We start from the raw sequence: 19680 nt of genomic DNA on the forward strand, positions 1-19680 counted from the left end.
AATTGTTGAATGCTCATGAGGGATTGACTGGCCCCCTTGTCCAGTTCCATGTTGACGGGTATCCCGTTGACTACAACCCTCATCATAATTGGAGGCGTCTTGGTGTAAGAACAGTGGACATTGATCGTGTTAACCCGCTGTACCTCGGTGTCCCGTGCACTGTTCCAACCATCTTCTGGTCCGCTTTCCGACCCTTCCGACTCGTATACCAGCCGAGCTGCTGTTTTTCTGCACATGTGAGCCAGATGCCCTGTGTAGTTGCAGTTTCTGCAAACAGCATGCTGAAATCGACACACCCTGTTTGAGTTCCTTCCCCCACATCTCCAACACAGACCATTTCCATTGTTTCCGAAGGATGAGTTGCATCTTGCTGATCTCCCTTGAGCTTCTCTCAATCTGTTGTTGATTGCTCGCATTGTGGGTTGATGAGGTGTGATCGGCAATTCATGTGGCCCTTGATTTTGATGGCTTCTGGCGCCACTCTCTGCTGTTGAAGGCCTGCTCTCCTGCCTTTGTCTGTGTGTGGGGGGTAGCGGTTTGTTTCACAATGTGAGCCCCTTGTTCCGATGCCTCGTTGGTTGTCGTACCCGAAGTATAGATCAGCCTCGTTTCTTCTTCACCTGCCAAGAACATCTGTGCGACCAGTGCTGCTGCCTCTAGAGTCAAGTTCTTGGTCTCTATAAGCTTTCGGAATATGCCTGCATGGCCTATTCCTTCAATAAAAGAGTCTCTCAGTACTTCTCTCCTTAGTTCATCAGGGAACTCACATGAACTAGCCAGCCTCCGAAGTTCCGCCACGAAGTCGGGTATGCTTTGGCCCACACAGCATCTGTAGTTGTAGAACCTGTGTCTGGCCATGTGTAGGCTGCTTGCTGGCTTCAGGTGGTCTCTCACCAATGTGCTCAACTCCTCAAACGACTTGCTTGCTGGTTTCTCGGGTGCCAGCAGGTCTTTCATTGAAGCATATGTTTTCAAGCCACAGCTGGTCAAGAGATGGGCTCTTCTCTTGTTTGTCTTATCGTCGCCCAGCCAGTCTTTGGTCACAAAGCTTTGCTGGAGCCTTTCTATAAAGTCATCCCAATTGTCTCCAGCATTGTATTTCTCATCTGAGCCGTTGGTAGCCATTCTGTGGATTCTGTGATCCCGTAACTCGTCGCCACTGTTTAGTCCTGACTCTAATGTACTGACTTACACAAGACACATGCTGAAGTTAAGGTCACTCAGGACCTGCACCTTTAATTCCAGCTCTCCAGTGCTGCACTTGCCTGAGACCTCCCTTTATATACCTCAGTGGGACAGGTATGGAGTGTCTCCTGCAAGTGCACCCCTGGTGGTAAGGTATGCTTAATGTTACAGGTCATATCCAGTTACAGTCATGTATAGCATGGTAAGATACAGTTATATACAATAATGTGAGATACATGACAATAGCTGTGCTGGTAATGATAATCATTATAATGTTCGATGTCAATTCTGTGATGACAAAACACTGCTGATAATTTAAAGTGCCTAACGTTCTGGAGGCTCAATTTTGCATTGCAAGGCAAGAGATACATTGGGCTATGCTGTTGGGCATTGTAGAGAACAACAGATTATTTTAAAATCTATGCTGAGAGTCAGATGCTGTTTTGACTGTAAAGTAAGGCTTGAATGGATAAGTAAGGATGTTCATGGAGAGAGCAACCTGAAATAAAAACTCTATCAACAACAACAAATTGTATTTATATAGCGCCTTTAATGTTCTTCACAAGCGGATTATGAAATTTTTAAAAATTTGACACCGAGCCACATAAGGAGAAATTATGGCAGATGACCTAAAGTTTGGTAGGTTTTAAGGAGCACCTTGAAGGAGGAAAGAGGGTAGAGAGGCAGAGAGGTTCAGGGAGGGAGTTCCCGAGCTTGGGGCCTAGGCAACAGAAGGCACTGCCACCAATAGTTGAGCGATTATATTCAGGGATGCTCAAGAGGGTAGAATTAAGGAGCTCATACATCTCGGGGGGTTGTGGGGCTGGAGGGGATTACAGAGATAGGGAGGGACGAGGCCATGGAGGGATTTGAAAACAAGGATGAGAATTTTGAAATCGAGGCGTTGCTTAACCGAAAGCCAATGTAGGTCAGCGAGCACAGGGATGATGGGTGAGCGGGACTTGGTGCGAGTTAGGACACGGACAGTCGAGTTTTGGATCACCTCTAGTTTACGTAAGTTAGAATGTGGGAGGCCAGCCAGGAGTGCATTGGAATAGTTAAATCTAGAAGTAACAAAAGCATGGATGAGAGCTTTTATGACTGTGGATAAAGCATTCAACTGTCAACAAAATAGGGATAAGCATAAAACACATCTAAATATAACCAAAGACAAAAATAGGAATGATTATATTTTTTAAAAAGCAGAGTGGATAACTGTAGGAGTAATGGTAAGCCTTTTTCAGGTTTTTAAGAGTCAGGGTAAAATCAAAGATCACATAGATCCTTTGAGCAGGTTTGTCAGGACAGGTTAATACAAAGATAAGGAAATAGCTGAGGAGATAAATAGATCATTAAAAACAGGGAATGCTGGAAACACTCAGCAGGTCAGGCAGCATCTGTGGAGAGAGAGAAACAGAGTTAACGTCTCAGGTCGATGACCTTTCATCGGAACTGGAAAATGGATAAATCTAAATAGATACTTTGGCATCAGCTTTGACTTTTGTAGACACGCCTTAGTACCACAATTGCAGGAGAGAAGTGTTTTGTTAGACATAACTAAGGAAACAACTTTAGCCAAGATTAATGTACTTCAGATTGACAGTACTACAGACCCAATGCTATTTAATCCAGAGTGTTCAGCAAATTGGAAGAGGTTGTCTGTGAGCCACTGGCCCATCTAGTTGACACGGATTGCAAATTGGTTCATACGATCTAATTATTTAAGAAAGGAATCGGACCCTGGAATTTATAGGACCTTGGGTTCGACTTCAATAGTCGGAAAGCCAGTGCTTGGAATGTGCCATATGACTCATTTAGATTGTTCCCTGGCTTAGAGGGAGTGCAACAAAAGTTCACTGGGATGGTTCCTGGGATGGGGGGGATTGCCGTATGAGGAAAGATTGAACAGACTAGGCCTATATTCTCTAGAGTTTAGAAGAATGAGAGGTGATCTAATTGAAACATATAAAATTCTTAAGGTGCTTGACGAGGTTAATGCTGAGAAGTTGTTTCCCATGGCTGGGGAATGTAGAACACGGGATCACAGTCTCAGGATTCATATATAAAATGAGCTTAAATATATAAAGTGAGCCTGAAATGGGCACCTGTTCCTTTCCTTTGGATCCTTGTTGTTAAAGTTACATTGTCATTCTTGGACAAGGGTGACCTGTGCTGTATCTCTTATCAGTGATTATTTGTACAGCTGATGCTTTTAGTAAGCTGATTTGTGTGCAGCTCTGGTCAACACTATGGGGATAAGTCTGCTTGAAGGTTCTGGAAGAGAATGAGAGGAGGCATGGCCAAACAGATGCATTTGTATGTTAAGAGCCCCATTTGATACGTCCATATGCCGATACTCATGTGTACAGGACCAGGTTCTTATACCTGGGCATGTTCAAAGACACCTGTCTCCATAGACTGAAATTCTCAAAGGATGCATCTAAACATTTAGAATCTCGCCTTAGATATTCTCTAGTGTACGGTAGGGCCAGTCACATCTGTAAGTGCTGCTCAATATCTAACCACACACTATCCTAACCAAAGGGTGCAACAATAGTATTCCCTTGTGATTTGAACTAGATATATCATGAGGAAGAATTTTGGATTACATAAGAACATAAGAAATAGGCCCCTCGAGCTGATCTGATCCTGGCCTCAACTCCATTTCCCTGCCTGTTCCCTATAACCCCTATAGTTCAAAAATCTGTCTATCTCCACCTGAAATATATTCAATGACCCAGCCTCCACAGCTTTCTGGAGCAGAGAATTCCAAAGATTCACGACCCTCCAAGAGAAGAAATTCTTCCTCATTTTGTTTTAAATGGGCGACCCCTCATTCTGACTACGCCCCCTTAATTCTAGATTCCCCCTACGAGGGGAAACAACCTCTCTGCATCTACCCTGTCAAGCCCCAAGCTTGGACATGATATCGGCAACGTGCACAGAGTGCCTGCCCAACGGAACAGTTGGGAAACCAGAAACACGTTTCAGTTCAGGTATCATTAGCATTTTGCCAGTGTGCTCAAGGCCCAAAATAGGGGGCTTGCTGCAGCTCGCTGGTTTTGTGTGTCACCGCAAACAGCTTTCAAAAAAACACAAAACTTACCTTTTTGGAAAGATGTTCCCTTTAAGGTTTGCCTGGTTAGACTTCTCAATGCCTGGAGTGATGGGCTTGGCATGGGCCATACAAGCTCCACCCATATTCCTTTGAAAGTTGCAATCAGGGTCCTACAACAGGCAAAGGACCCCGATTTGCATTCCAAACATCTTGGTTTGGGCAGGTGCGCTGATTCAGGCAGCACAAGTTCCCCACCAGACCTTCAACTGCTGGTCACCCATTTTCGATGGTGAGCTTCAGTTATGATCGGGACTCGCTAAATTCAATGAGTACAGCTGGGACTGAAATTGGCCTTGGGCGGTGGGTGCTGGGGAATTGCCAGCCTGAGTTACACCTGGAAGATTTTCCTTTCCATTGCAGTCAATCGGGTGAAGTGTAAAGTGAGCTGCCAATTCGCAAAAGCCTGTTTTGCGCTGCCGCAGAAGACCAATTTCACCTTCCCCTTCTCTTCGCAGAATAATACAAAAACGATGAAATCCTGCACTTCCGCTCACAGCTGTCAACCGTAAGCATGTGCCTCAGGCTGATGTCCTTGGGCATGCCATTTCAGCTTGTCACCAATTTTGTGCTGGTTCCTGGCGCCAACCTAATTATACTGCCTATAAATGCAGTTGTTGTTGCTGCTTCAGCACACCCTTTTATTGCAAATGAAGATACAACAAACATTTTTTATGAGGTACACAAATAGCTTGTTCTGTGACACGTGTATGTTGATAGATTTGCTCGGAGCCAACACCTGTATAAGCGCCTTTACTGTAGTGAAACGTCTCAAGGTGCTTCACAGGAGTATTATGAGATAAAACAATTTGGCACCGAGCCGCACAATTAGAAATTAGCGCAGGTGACCAAAAGCTTGGTCAAAGAGGTAGGTTTTAAGGAGCGTCTTGAAGGAGGAAAGAGAGGTAGAGAGGCGGAGAGGTTTAGGCAGGGAGTTCCAGAGCTTGGGCCCTAGGCAGCTGAAGGCACGGCCACCGATGGTTGAGCGATTATAATCAGGGATGCTCAAGAGATCAGAATTAGAGGAGCGCAGACATCTCAGGGGGGGGATTGTGGGGCTAGAGGAGATTACAGAGATAGGGAGGGGCGAGGCCATAGAGGGATTTGAAAATAAGGATGAGAATTCTGACATCGCTTAACCAGAGGTCGATGTAGGTTGAGCGATAGATGATCTGAAATCTGCAAGTTTGGTGCCAGAAGAAAAAGTTTCAAAACGGGCCAGAGGGCAAACAATATGACCTCTGTGTCTGGGTATAATGTGGAAATCAAACAGCAGCTTTTCCAACTATACCCACTGCATTAACAATTGATAAGTGCAGGTGGAGGTGATTGAATGCTACCTAGCTGCTGGGACCATAAACAACCAGTCCATGGGTGTATAATGCATGCTGCAAGGTTAGGAGGACAGTCTCGACGTTTGCTTGATTTTGCGTGAATTTTGCTGAGGAGACCAAATGGATTGGCAGGAATCAACGATCTTCAAGGTCTGTGGAAAGATGGGTTTGACGGAAAAAGCTACCTTTTCCAGTTCCACCTTGTCTTATGTAGAAGACTTTAAATACTGGCCAACTCTGAAATGGATGGCACCATCAATGACAACATTTAAAGACCCTTATCTCTGTAATCTCCTCCAGCCCTACAACCCTCCGTGATCACTATCTTCCTGCAACTGCGGCCTCTCATGCATCCCTCGCATTCTTCACCGCACCATTGGGATGATATTCCTTTCTGCAGTAGGGCAACAGGTCTTAAAAAATTGGAAATAGTGGGGAAATATCAGAGGCCCCAAGCTCTGGAATTCCCCCCCCCCCCCCACCATAAATCTCTTTGCCTCTCCAGCTCTCTCTCCTTCTTTAAGACGCTGCTTCAAACCTACTTTTTGATCAAGCGTTTTGGTCACCTGTCTTAACTTTGGCTCTCTCTCTGTCTTTGGCTCGGTGTCAGTTCTTGTCTGATTTCGCTCCGGTGAAGTACCTTGGGACATTTCGCTACGTTAAAGTCGTGATATAACCGTTGTTGAAACGGTGTCGTTTGTGTGAATTAACAAACGCTGAGTGTGGCCTCAAGGCAGGCACCTCCTGAATGCTCCAGTGTAGACAAAGCTCAACGTGCTGCCAGAAAGCTGATCTGGACAACTGTTGACTCTGCCAACTCACTCAATGACTTTAGTTTTAGAGCCCTCCCTAAGCTCACATCTGCAGTGGGAGACAACTCAAGAGATGACAGTTTGTTTTTAGAAACCTTTTCCGAACTTGGAGGAAGCGTGTCGACAGTGAATCCCAAGTCTCTGCACAGCACGATGAAGTTAGCTATCCAGTATGTATCTTGTGTCAATGTTAGAACTAAATGCAACATGCCCAAGCACTAACACAGACCACCATGGAATACAGGGAAGTAGATCCGATATTTCCCCACTATTGCCCTGTTGCCCTACTGCGGAAAGGAATAGCAGGTAGAAACTGTTACGGAGCCAATCTCACGCACCTTTTAATGGACAACTTGGAGCAGCACTGGCAGTAATGTGGAGCTAGATTGCCAACACTTCAATCCCCCACTATTCCAATTGCAAGCGGTGTATGAACAGGGGGGCCAGCAGCTGGGGAAGAGGGAGGAATGAATATATTTATTTTCACAGGAGGAGGGCATGCTTGCTAAGCACATGAGGGAGAAAGGAATAGGTGGTTGTGCTGATTGGCTTAGATGAAGAAGGTTGGGAGGAAGCTCGTGTGGAGCATTAACACCGGCATGGACCGATTTAACCGAATGGCCTCTTTCTGTGCTGTAAATTTCAGTGTAACATACAATAAAACAGGAGGACTTAAAACCAATTCATTCATGAGATGTGGGCGTCGCTGGCAAGGCCAGCAGTTATTGCCCATCCCTAATTGCCCCTTGAGAAGGTGGTGGTGAGCCGTCTTCTTGAACCGCTGCAGTCTGTGTGGTGAAGGCGCTCACACAGTGCCGTTAGGGAGCGAGTTCCAGGATTTTGACCCAGCGCCGATGAAGGAACGGCGATATATTTCCGGGTCAGGGTGGTGTGTGTGGCTTGGAGGGGAACTTGGAGATGATGGTGTTCCCGCAAACAATAAAACACTACCGAGGCATATCGCTGTAACGAATGAGGAAATGACTCAAAGTTAAATATTAACCAGTTTATCTCAAACTCCACTCTTTTGTACATTTTCTTTGGTGTCCTACAATTGCTGCAGGACTCCTAGTTGCATTGTAAAGCAGCCTTATGCCTGTTTCAATTGAGTGGTCTGCTCGCCCATTTACAGGCCCTCTGAATACGCTATCATAGAAACATAGAAACATAGAAAATAGGTGCAGGAGCAGGCCATTCGGCCCTTCGAGCCTGCACCACCATTCAATATGATCATGGCTGATCATGCAACTTCAGTACCCCATTCCTGCTTTCTCTCCATACCCTTTGATCCCTTTAGCCGTAAGGGCCACAACTAACTCCCTTTTGAATATATCTAACGAACTGGCCTCAACAAATTTCTGTGGTAGAGAATTCCACAGGTTCACAATTCTCTGAGTGAAGAAGTTTCTCCTTATCCTTAAATGGCTTACCCCTTATCCTTAGACTGTGACCCCTGGTTCTGGACTTTCCCAACATCGGGAACATTCTTCCCGCATCTAACCTGTCCAATCCCGTCAGAATTTTATGTTTCTATGAGATACCCTCTCATTCTTCTAAATTCCAGTGAATTTAAGCCTAGTCGATCCAGTCTTTCTTCATATGTCAGTCCAGCCATCCCGGGAATCAGTCTGGTGAATCTTCGCTGCACTCCCTCAATAGCAAGAATGTCCTTCCTCAGATTAGGAGACCAAAACTGTACACAATATTCACAACTGCAGTTAGACCTCCCTGTTCCTATACTCAAACCCTCTCGCTATGAAGGCCAACATGCCTTGGGCCTTAGGCAGAACTTGGGCCTCAATAGGGTAGTTGTCTTTCCCATCGCCCCCCACTTTGCCCCACCGATTTTTCAACTCCCAACCGCTCATTCTTCAGGAGAAAAACAGGCAGCCATGCGCTGAAGTTCTCCCCCGGGGTTCTGCCCTCTCTGTCACAATTGGCACATAGCCCAGAAAGATTATAAGGAGCGAAGAAAGTAACAAAGATTTGGCAGAAGGGAAGGAAGTTAGAACAGGATGGTGTAATGCGTGAGCACAAACTGCTGGGATGTCATATCTTCCAATTTTTTGATTGGACAAATTCTTATTGAAAATAAATCTTTGGTGTCAGATCCAAGTTTCTAATGGGCACAAATTGCCCTAATTGGACACTCGAATGTCAATATCACTTAGACTGATCAAAAGGATTGTGTGTTTGAGGCAAATTATTGCAGTAAGAGCTGCTCTTCTGAGCAGTGTGGCTGAGTCACCTTGTTGGGGAGAAGGGGGCGAGATTTACTGTGCATCATGGTTTTATCTGCCCTGGGATTGCTTGATATTATAGTACTGAGTGCTTATAATGGGACCATATGCAATTTGTCTTAGTTGGATGAGCGTAAAATTCATACAAGTAAAGTAAAATAAAACCGAGTACATACCTCCATAAAAGTGAAACAAAAATTATGAATATTGGCAATACAGTCAACAAAGCTCTCATAGACTCCATTTCATGACAATAAAACTCTCCAAGGTATGACAATTGTCACTCGCGATATGTATCTTTGACGTTTGAGGAATACAAATATCCTGTTGTGTTGTGTGTTGTATTTGTTAAATGTGTACTGACTACATGAAAGCAAAGTGCTTGTTGAACATTTTTTAACATGGACTTCACATCACAGAAACAGGCCATTCAGCCCAACCGCGCCGTGCCGGTGTTTATGCTCCACACCAGCCTCCTCCCACCACTCTTCATCTCACCCTATCTCCATATCCTTCTATTCCTTTCTCCCTCATGTGTTTATCCAGCTTCCTCTTAAAATGTATCCAGGCTATTCACCTCAACCACTCCTTGTGGTAACGAGTTCCGTTCTCTGGATAAAGACGTTTCTCCTGAATTCCCTATTGGATTTACTAGTGACTATCTTATATTTATGGCCTCTAGTCACCTCCCCATGAGTGGAAATGGCTTCTCTACATCTACCCTATTAAACATAATCATAATCTTAATACCTCTAATGGATCACCCTTCAGCCTTCTCTTTACTGGTGAAAAGAGCACAACCTGCTCAATCATTCAAGCTGTTTTTTTGAATATCGAGGAGCCATGTGTCAATATTATTATGGTAATGATGAGAATGGGCCGGATTTGTGGCTTTTAGGATTTTGGGGCATTAATGCCTGATACCGCCTGGAAAATGTCTGCCACTCAGTCAGCAAAATTGGACAGCTGGGCCCTGAGTGTGAGGCGGAGTGGTAAGGGTTGTGTTGCACACCTCTCTTAGGGCGCTAGGCTGGATAAGCATGCGACAATCCCAAGCTAAACAGTTGGCCTGGGAGCACTCGAAGAGAGGTCTGTAGAGCAAAAAAAAACCTGACAAAAAACACCAAAAATGTTTCCTTATAAATAGCTCACGCCACCACAACATAAATCGGCAAAAAATAAATAAAAACAATCACGCTTACCTGAGGTTGGCATTACTCACCTCACTGCAGCCGCTACAGCTCGGACCGGCCGCTTTCACAGGCGTTCCCACCAGGGGGCGCTGCGGGGCGCTACGGGTCAGCTGCGATCGAGCTGGTGTCGTAACCAGGGGGCGTTGCACACCGGCTCGCCTCTTCCGGGCGGTAATGCTCCGTGCCCCGCCGGAACCGGCCCCGAAAACCCTGGCAGGGCGCTGGCAGCTGGCCGCCTGCCCGGAAGAGCTCACCGCCGCCATTGCCGCCCCTCCGGGGCAAAAATAGAAGTGGACGGCAGCGTAAAATCCAGCCGTTTTGATGGGATTTATCTTTGCACAATGGTGCCTCCCCTTTAAGGGGCAGGCATTGACTGATCTTCATTCTACCTTTTCAGGAAGGATGGGTCAAAAGAGCCCATAGTGGAGATGAGGACAGAAGATGAACCAATCACTAACCACGATGGGAGCTCAGCGAATGAACCGAACGAAACCACACCACTCACAGAGCCTGAGTAAGTCTGCTCTCCTTGCAAGGGTTCAGAATTGGGAGTAGCATGGGGTCATATTGTGCTCTGGAGATTGGTACTCAAGTACACAATGCCACAAGGCCTATGAACTCAGTCTGCAGCCCCACAGCTTTGCCGCATGGTGACTCTTTGCAACCTGGGCCGTATTGCCATGGAGCGGTATCGAGCGGGCATCTACCATTTCCCCATGGGGTAGTCAGGGGGTTCGTGAATGGGACGTTCCTTCCTGGAGGCTTTCAGTTCAGTATCAGAGCTGGGGAGTCCTGTGAGTCCGTCGCTATCCAATCCTCCCACCTACAGCCGGCTGAAATTAACAGTAACAGCGAAAATATCTCTTCCCCGTAATTAACAAAAATTGTACATTTTAAAACTTGATCTGTCGGTGAACTGTAAATTGGAGCAAAAGAAGTGTTGCAGCATTGAGAAGAAGTGTTTTATCTCTCGGAGACTTTGGGGACGGGGATCAGCGAGAGTAAACTTGAAAGAAAATGTTAATTTAAAATAAGAATTTGGAAAATCTCTCTGCAGTCCTGACCCCTTTCTCATCGTTGTATGTATGCTGGGTGCCTGGCTGCAAATGTCGGCCATCTGTCTTGTGTCTGACTGGTGCCAGCCAGCAAGGAAAAACGCCAGAAAATATAAAATAATTATAAGAGATTTGCACGCCTGTGTGAAACGGCTGGACTGGGCGAACTACCAACCTGTGGATCAGACAAGGAGCATTGTGAACCCATCTGTTTTATTTACTGGTCGATGCCTCCAATATCTCTCACTTGCTATAAATGTGCATGAAGGAGTAGATTGGCCTCAAGTTTCCAAGGCCCTTATGGGACAAGTGCAGGCTACAGGAGCCTTAATACCATTAACGCCTAATCACCATCTCATTTCGCATTATTCGGAGTTTACTTAGGAAGGCTGGAACCAGCCGAATCCCACATTGGCCGTCTTTGTAGCTGACTTTACGGAAGAACATAAGAATGAGGAGCAGGAGTAGACCATTCGGCCCCTCGAGCCTGCTCCACCATTCAACAAGATCATGGTTGATCTTTGACCTCAACTCCAGCTTCTCGCCCTATCCCCATATCCCTTGGTTCCCCTTGTATCCACAGACACAATCCACGTCCGGACCGGGCTCAAGCAGGGCTGCGTCATCACGCCAACCCTCTTCTCGATCTTCCTCACTGCAGTACTCTATCTCACTCTCAACAAGCTCCCTGCTGGAGTGGAGCTAAACTATAGAACCAGTGAGAACCTGTTCAACCTTCGGCACCTCCAGGCTAGATCCAAGATCGCCCCATCCTCTGTCGTCGAACTACAGGAAGCGGATGACGCTTGGGTCTGAGCACATTCAGAGGCTGAACTCCAAGCCATCGTCAACATCTTCACCGAAGCGTACAAAAGCATAGGTCTTACACTAAACATCCGTAAGACAAAGGTCCTCCACCAACCTGACCCTGCCTCACAGCACTGCCTCCCTGCCCCCCCGGTCATCAAAATCCACGGCACCATCTTGGACAACATGGAAAACTTTCCATACCTCGGGAGCCTATTATCAGCAAGGGCAGACATTGACGACACGATTCAACATCAGCTCCAGTGCGCCAGTGCAGCCTTTGGTCTCCTGAGGAAGAGAGTGTTCGAAGACCAGGACCTCAAATCTGGCACCAAGCTTATGGTCTACAGGGCTGTAGTGATACCCGGTCTCCTGTATGGCTCAGAGACATGGACCATATACAATAAACACCTCAAATCGCTGGAGAAATACTAACAATGCTGCCTCTGCAAGATCCTGAAAATCCCCTGGGAGGATAGACACACCAACTTCAGTGTTCTCGATCAGGCCAACATCCTCAGCATCGAAGCACTGATCACACTCGATCAGCTCCGTTGGGCGGGCCACATTGTTCGCATGCCTGACACAAGACTCCCAAAGCAAGCATTCTACTTGGAACTCCTACACGGCAAGCAATCCCCAGGTGGGCAGAGGAAACGTTTCAAAGACACCCCTCAAAGCCTCATTGATAAAATGCAACATCCCCACCGACACCTGGGGGTCCCTGGCCAAAAACCACCCTAAGTGGAGGAAGAGCATCCAGAAGGGCGCTGAGCACCTCGCGTCTCGTCGCTGAGAGCATGCAGAAAACAAGCGCAGGCAGCGGAAGGAGCGTGCGGCAAACCAGTCCCACCCACCCTTTCCTCCAACCACTGTCTGTTCCACCTGTGACAGAGACTGTAATTCCTGTATAGGACTGTTCAGTCACCTGAGAACTCACTTTTAGAGTGGAAGCAAGTTTTCCTCGATTTCGATGGACTGCCTATGATGATCCAAAAATCTATCGACCTCAGCCTTGAAGGAGGTGGGATTGGCAGGGGGAGGTGGGACACAATTTGGTGGAATTTCTGCCTTCTTCACCCCTGATGCCCCTGGCATACAGTACGGGGACGGAAGCATAGTGGTTAGCATAGTGGCTTTCCTACAATTGAATTCAAACCCAGGGGCCTATAATCTCCAGGATCCAGTTCCTTTCTCAAATAATTTGAGATATCGGAAGAGGAGTACGGTAGCATAGTGGTTATGTTACTGGACTAGTAATGCAGAGGCTGGACTAATGATCTGGAGACATGAGTTCAAATCCTACCATGACCTACCAATCCTATCAATGTCCATGACCAAAAGTGGCTTGGTAGCACCACCACTGACCAAGCTGGCCGAGTCCTGAAGGACATAGCTGCCAGACTGGGCCTGCGGCAGGTGGTGAGCGAACCAATGTAAGGGTAAAACTGACCTCGTCCTCACCAATCGACCTGTCGCAGATGCATCTGTCACATGACAGTATTGGTAGCAGTGACCACCGCACAGTCATTGTGGAGACAAAGTCCCGTCTTTACACTGAGGACACCTTCCATCGTGTTGTGTAGACTACCACCGTGCTAAATGGGGATAGATTTAGAACAGATCTAGCAGCTCAAAACTGGGCATCCATGAGGCGCTGTGGGCCATCAGCAGCAGCAGAATTGTATTCCACCACAATCTCTAACCTCATGGCCCGGCATATCCCTCACTCTACCATTACCATCAAGCCAGGGGACCAACCCTGGTTCAATGAGGAGTGTAGAAGAGCATGCGAGGAGCAGCGCCAGGCGTAACTAACAATGAGGTGCCAACCTGAGGAATCTGCAACACAGGACTCCATGCATGCTAAGCAGCAGAAACAGGGCTAAGCCATCCCACAATCAATAGACCAGGTCAAAGCTCTGCAGCCCTGCCACATCCAGTCATGAATGATGGTGAACAATTAAACAACTAACGGGAGGAGGAGTCTCCATGAACGTCTGCATCCTCAATGATGGCGGAACCCAGCACATGAGTGCAAAAAAACAACCACTTTCAGCCAGAAGTGCCGAGTGGATGATACATCTCGGCCTACTCCTGGGGTCCCACCATCAGCCAATTGGATTCACTCCACATGATAGCAAGAAGTGGCTGAGTGCATCGGATACAGGAAAGGCTATGGGCCCTCAACCACATCCCAGCTGTCCTGCCGAAGACTTGTGCTCCAGAATTAGCTGTGCCTCTAGCCAAGCTGTTCCAGTACAGCGTCAAAGCTGGCATCTACCCGACAATGTGAAAACTGCCCAGGTATGTTCTGTCCACAAAAAGCAGGGCCGTTTATGGATAAATGATTGTCAGGTGATCTTGGAGAACTCTCCTGCTCTTCTTCGGCTAGTGTCATAGGCTCTTTTATGTCTACTTAGTTTTAACGTCTCGTCCTAAAGAAGGCACCCCTATGAGTGCAGCGCTTCCTCAGTACTGCACTGAAGTGTCAGCATAGTCTTTGGAGTGGGGCTTGAGCCCATAAGCTTTTGATTCAGAGGTGAGGGTGCTACCCGCTGAGCCACAGCTGAGGAGAGATCTCCCTGCTGCTCTTTGAATAGCTCTATGACATCTTTCTATCAGAACGGACACATGGAACTCCAGAAATAAGGCACCGCCAGCAGTGTTGGACGCTCAGTACAGCACTCAAGTGGCAACTTTGATTAGGTGCTTCAGGCTTTCAGTGGGACCTGAACCCAAAGCATTCTGACTCAGCGATGAAAGTGCTAGCAAATTAACCAAGCTGGCTCTTAGCTTGGTTTTAACTGTTTAAACACTAGCAGTAGCCACACGCACAGTTTAGGATCCTTCAACCTTGGCTCTTGACAACCCATACCTACATTCTCTGGGTTTAGGTAAGTGGGGATCCCTACAGAGTGAGAGTGCACCTGGAGACTGCATTAATTTGGACTTCTCAATAGATTGGGTTGGATGTCCGTCGGTCCAATGAGTCTACGCGTGTCGGACACCCACCTGACCAAAAAGAAGTACCGAGAGGCTTAGGGCTTTTATGTTTTCAGGGCGATAATGGTGGCAGGGCAGGATAGTGAGCAGCCGGGAATAGTTTGCGCCTTGTTTGTTAAGTTTGGGCAGCTGGGCCCTGCGTCAGGGAGTGCAGCGCTAAGGGAGGCGTTAGGGAAACAAAAAAAAAGGTCACGCAAACATTCCCAAGACCTTGCCCAAGCCACCGCATCACAAATCGCACAAAAAAATTAAAAGACAAAACAATCGCACTTACTTTTGGAGTACATTACCTTCCTTTCCACCGCCGGGATCGCTGGACCGCCCTGATTTCCCATGGTGGGCGCACTTCCGGAGACTCAAAACTCGCGCCGGCGTCGCAACCAAGGGACGTTGCATGCCCGGCGCAGCTCTTCCCGGTGGTGCTGCTCCGCCCCGCCGCAAAGCCTGACTGGAGCATCGCGGCGATGCCCTGGAGAGCCCAACACCGGCTCACGTGCGGCTCCGGGGCGAAACCCCCGCAAGTGCAAAGGACCGGAAAATCCAGCCTCATTGTTTTGTATCAGCGGTAAATGTTGATATTGTTCCATCAATTTCTAAATCCAGATCCATTTATGCACATAGTAAATAAGAGTAGCTCCAAAAAAAGACACCTGTGGAACATCACTCAGCACATCTTTCCCATCGTGGAAACTTTCTTTTACTTTCTGCCCTCCAACCAGTTTTCTATCCTTTTTAATCCCTCAATCAACATAACAAACAAAACCGATTACCTGGTCATTATATTATTGCTGCTTGTGGGAGCTTGCTGTGCGCAAATTGGCTGCCATGTTTCATACATTACAACAGTGACTATACTCCAAAAGTACTTCATTGGCTGTAAAGTGTTTTGAGATGTCCGATTATTGTGAAAAGCGCTATATAAATGCAAGTCTTTTTTTTCTACCACTTCTGTCCAATTCATATAAGATATCTAAAGACTGTATCCAATCCCTTTATCGTTTGGAAAACTCCAGTCATATTCCCCCTAAGTTTCCCTAAACCTACATACCCTAAAGTAAATAACCCAAACTCTTGGCTACTTCCCTCATATCTACGAGCTCTTAGTGTCATTCTGGTCACCCCCCTCTCCTCTCCAGAGTCTCAGTACCTTTTCACTATGCCAGGGATGAAAACGAGATACAATACTTCAGATACAAACATGCCGGAGTCTTGCATAGTCCGAGCATAGCACCAAACTCTTCTCAAGTACTTCATTGGCTGTGAAGCGCTTTGGGACGTCCTGAGGTCGTGAAAGGCGCTATATACATGCAAGTCTGTCTTTTCTTTTCTCTCCACGTGACCACATCCCCCTTACTTCTACGTTCCATTATCTTTGCCATAGTTGTTCCTTGAACCTGTGTTTAGCATACATACACAGGGCCTAACACTGAGACGCAGGCGAGCCATGCAGCTTGGCACTGTGGCAACAGTCTCGTACTGAGGCAGAGTCTCACTCCAGCATTTGACCACAATAAGCCCGATGTTCCAGTGGGGTATTTTAGGATCACTGCATTTATCAGAGGTGCTGTGTTTCAGATGCGTCATTAAACAAAGTCCCTATCTGCTTCTGCAGGTCAAGGTAATAAATTCCATGCTACCAATCGAAGAAGAGCGGGGAGTTTTGCTGGTGTCCTAGCCAACATTCATCCCTTAATGTTTGATCCCTGGGCTGAGAGGGTTGTTCTGTGAGGAGCGATTGAGTGAAACAGACCTATATTTTCTGGAGTTTGGAAGAATGAGAGGTGATCACTGAAACGTATAAAATTCTTAGCGGACTTGACAGGGTAGATGCAGAGAGGCTGTTTTCCCTGGCTGGACAGTCTATAACTAGAATTCACAATCTCAGGCTAAGGGCTCGGCCATTTAGGACTGAGTTGAGGAGAAATTTCTTCACTCAGAAGGTGGTAAATCTTCGGAATTCTCTACCCCAGAGGACTGTGGATGTTCAGTTGTTGAGTATATTCAAGGCTGAGATGGATATATTTTTGGACACTAAGGGAATCAAGGGATATGGGCTAGGACGGGAAGGTGGAGTTGAGGTAGATGATCAGCCATGATCTTATTGAATGGTGGAGCAGGCTCGAGGGGCCCAATGGCCTACTCCTGCTCCTATTTCCTACGTTCTCAAACACACCACAATTACCCGGTTACTTTTTACATACGATGTCTGTGAGACCTTGCTGTGTGTGTTTTCCTGCAAAGCAGTGACTATACATCAAAAGTAACTCACTGGCCATGAATCACTTTGGACGTGAGAAGTGCGATTTAAATGCAAGTTCCTTCTTCGGGAAAGCATGAGCTAGCTGGTCAGCGCCAGAGCTGTGTGATCGCTGGATTTTGCCTGTGGCGTGATCATTTCGAATAATTATCCTCACGGCTTCTTTTCATCTGTCCATTGTTTGCAGAAAGTTACCTTTAAAAGAAGGCAACGGCAAGGAAGCTTTGAGTCCGGAAAACGTAGAGGAGTCGGTGCCCAATGACGTCATCCCACCGAAAGAGGACAGCAGCAAAGCATAATGGGAAGAACTCTGTCAAAGAAACATGCTCAACATGGATACCCTTGCAACCAATATTTGTAGGGAAGAGAAATACATATTTGTGAGGCTGAGGCATTAGAATGGCTTTGGACACTGTCATAAGTTGCATTATCAGTAATACAAGAAATTGAAATTTGTCCTCATTTTTCTGGAAGGATTTTTGAAAAAAAAATATTTCTGTCTTAATTTTTTTTCCCCCTTTGCCATTCAGAAAATAAAAAAGTGTAACATGTAAATGATATTGTGGAGTAAAAGTTAGAAACAATCTTTATATTGCTCTCTCTCTATATATATTATATATATATACACAGCGGACAAAACGTTCAAGCTGTTGTTTCCCAGTTGGTGTACCATGAAGTTTTATCCATTCCTGTAACACTGGAGAATGCGATTTTGTCCCTTGTGCGACTTTTTTCTTTTTTCAATGGACTGCGACGAAGAGAGAAAGGGAAAGCACTGTGGATAACTTGCGGGCTTTAAGCAATTCGAGGCGGACAGGGTTTGAGATGAATAACCGCCGGGAACTTTGGTTCAACATCACTCCTTGACATTTTTTTCGTCCTTGTGATTAATAGTAGCCCCAATTCCACCCTCCCCCTCCCCCTCCCCTCCCACCAACTCCCCACAAAGATTTTAAAATATTTAATGGGACTAATATATATTTCTGTTTGACTCTCTTTCATTTCGTGTGAGAATACCACTACGGTAATAATTTGCTTTGGTGTCCACACATGTGCAGGTCAAAGTGGATTTTCAGCTCGCATCTGTGAAAGGAAGCTTCTATTTCAACATATCTGAAAGTAAGTCAAGATCTGTTGTGTCTTAACCCACCCAGGGGGTGCTATTGGCTTAACCCACACAGAGAATGCCATTGGCTCTTACAGCACAGCCAAAAAGAAACCTTGCTGGATTAGCTTGCTCTGAGCCTCCCCTGTTTCAAGCTGTCGATATTTCTAGTGGGTCTCCATGTCTCATCAATCCTGACTGCCAACAAGAACAATTCACTCTGACCCCTGCCTTGTGCACTAGAAAGAAGGTTCTTAAGAGGGCAGGTTCAAGAGGAGTAGATTTTCCTAAGATTGAAGGTCTTGTTTGAATTTTCTAGTAAATAACAGCTAATTACCCCAGGTTGTCTCGTTCCATGACTGGCAATTGTTCTCTGTTGATTAACGGCAGACAATCAAACAGAATTCACATTTCAGAGATCGGACTGACATAAATTTGATTTTGATTTTTCCTTCTAGCAGAAGGGAGGACTGTATGAAAAAAAAATGATTTGTATCTGGGTGACAGATTGCTGTCCGGTGTGGAAAAGGGCTACCTGAATGGCCACGGTGCCCAGCGGAGGGAACTGTAGATAGTTTGGTTGATGGTAATTCCACAGGTCAGTACAGGCAACAAGAGGCTCTTACCCCATTGGTCTAATCTCTCAACCTAGTTTTAAGCTATTGCTCCCCTAAATCTCCTATCCTGAAATTGTTGGCTTCTTGTTGGGGACAGTTCCTTCAGGACTAGTCACAGAATGGAATCATACAGCACAGAAGAAATCCATTGGGCCCGTTGTGCCTGTGTAAGAGCGGTCTAATTAGTCCTGCACCCGCCTGCTCTGTCCGCTCCGTCCTGCAAATCTTTCTTTTTCAAATATTTATCCAATTCCCTTCTGAAAGTTTTGAATCTGCTTCCATCGCCCTTTCAGGCAGTAGAAACATAGAAACATAGAAAATAGGTGCAGGAGCAGGCCATTCGGCCCTTCGAGCCTGCACCACCATTCAATATGATCATGGCTGATCATTCAACTTCAGTACCCCATTCCTGCTTTCTCTCCATACCCCTTGATCCCTTTAGCCGTAAGGGCCACATCTAACTCCATTTAGCCGTAAGGGCCACATCTAACTACATTCCAGAACATAACAACTCACTGCATATAATAAGTTTCTCCTCCTCTTCTCCATTACTCCACACCTTACTCGCTTTTCCTTCCTGTGTGTAGTACTTTATACTTTTCTGCATTGAATTCCATCTCTCATAATTCTCTCCATTTAACATATTTTGTCCAACTCAAATTAAAATTTCTGAGCTGCCTCCTGTGGTTTCACTGCCCATTCTCGTCGCCCTCTGGTCCCTTTGCCTAGATGGCCATTATTCATGTGTAAGCCTTGACGCTGTGTGCCAGTGGGCTGTTCAGTCATGGGTAGGGTAGAGCAATACCAACAAGCCCCATTCAGTCCCCAACTGACATCTATACCTGAGCATTTTCAGTAGGAAGTTACCAAAAAGTGAACATAAGAATATTAGAACATGAGAACATAAGAAATAGGAGCAGGAGTAGGCCATTTGGCCCCTCGAGCCTGCTCCGC

At 46.3% G+C, this 19680-nt stretch overlaps 1 protein-coding gene across 1 annotated transcript in view; it reads left to right on the forward strand.

Moving 5' to 3' along the window:
- LOC139275964 (neural cell adhesion molecule 2-like) overlaps window positions 1–17410 on the forward strand; it is a 540891-nt gene extending 523481 nt beyond the window's left edge. The window contains exons 14-15 of the mRNA XM_070893225.1: window positions 10277–10393; window positions 17192–17410. Of these exons, the coding sequence (XP_070749326.1) occupies window positions 10277–10393; window positions 17192–17303 (229 nt within the window). The 3' untranslated portion in view covers window positions 17304–17410. The remainder of the gene's footprint in view (window positions 1–10276; window positions 10394–17191) is intronic.
- Window positions 17411–19680: the final 2270 nt, after the last annotated feature.

Source organism: Pristiophorus japonicus, chromosome 11 (genome assembly GCF_044704955.1).
Source record: "Pristiophorus japonicus isolate sPriJap1 chromosome 11, sPriJap1.hap1, whole genome shotgun sequence".
Lineage (NCBI taxonomy): Eukaryota > Metazoa > Chordata > Chondrichthyes > Pristiophoridae > Pristiophorus > Pristiophorus japonicus.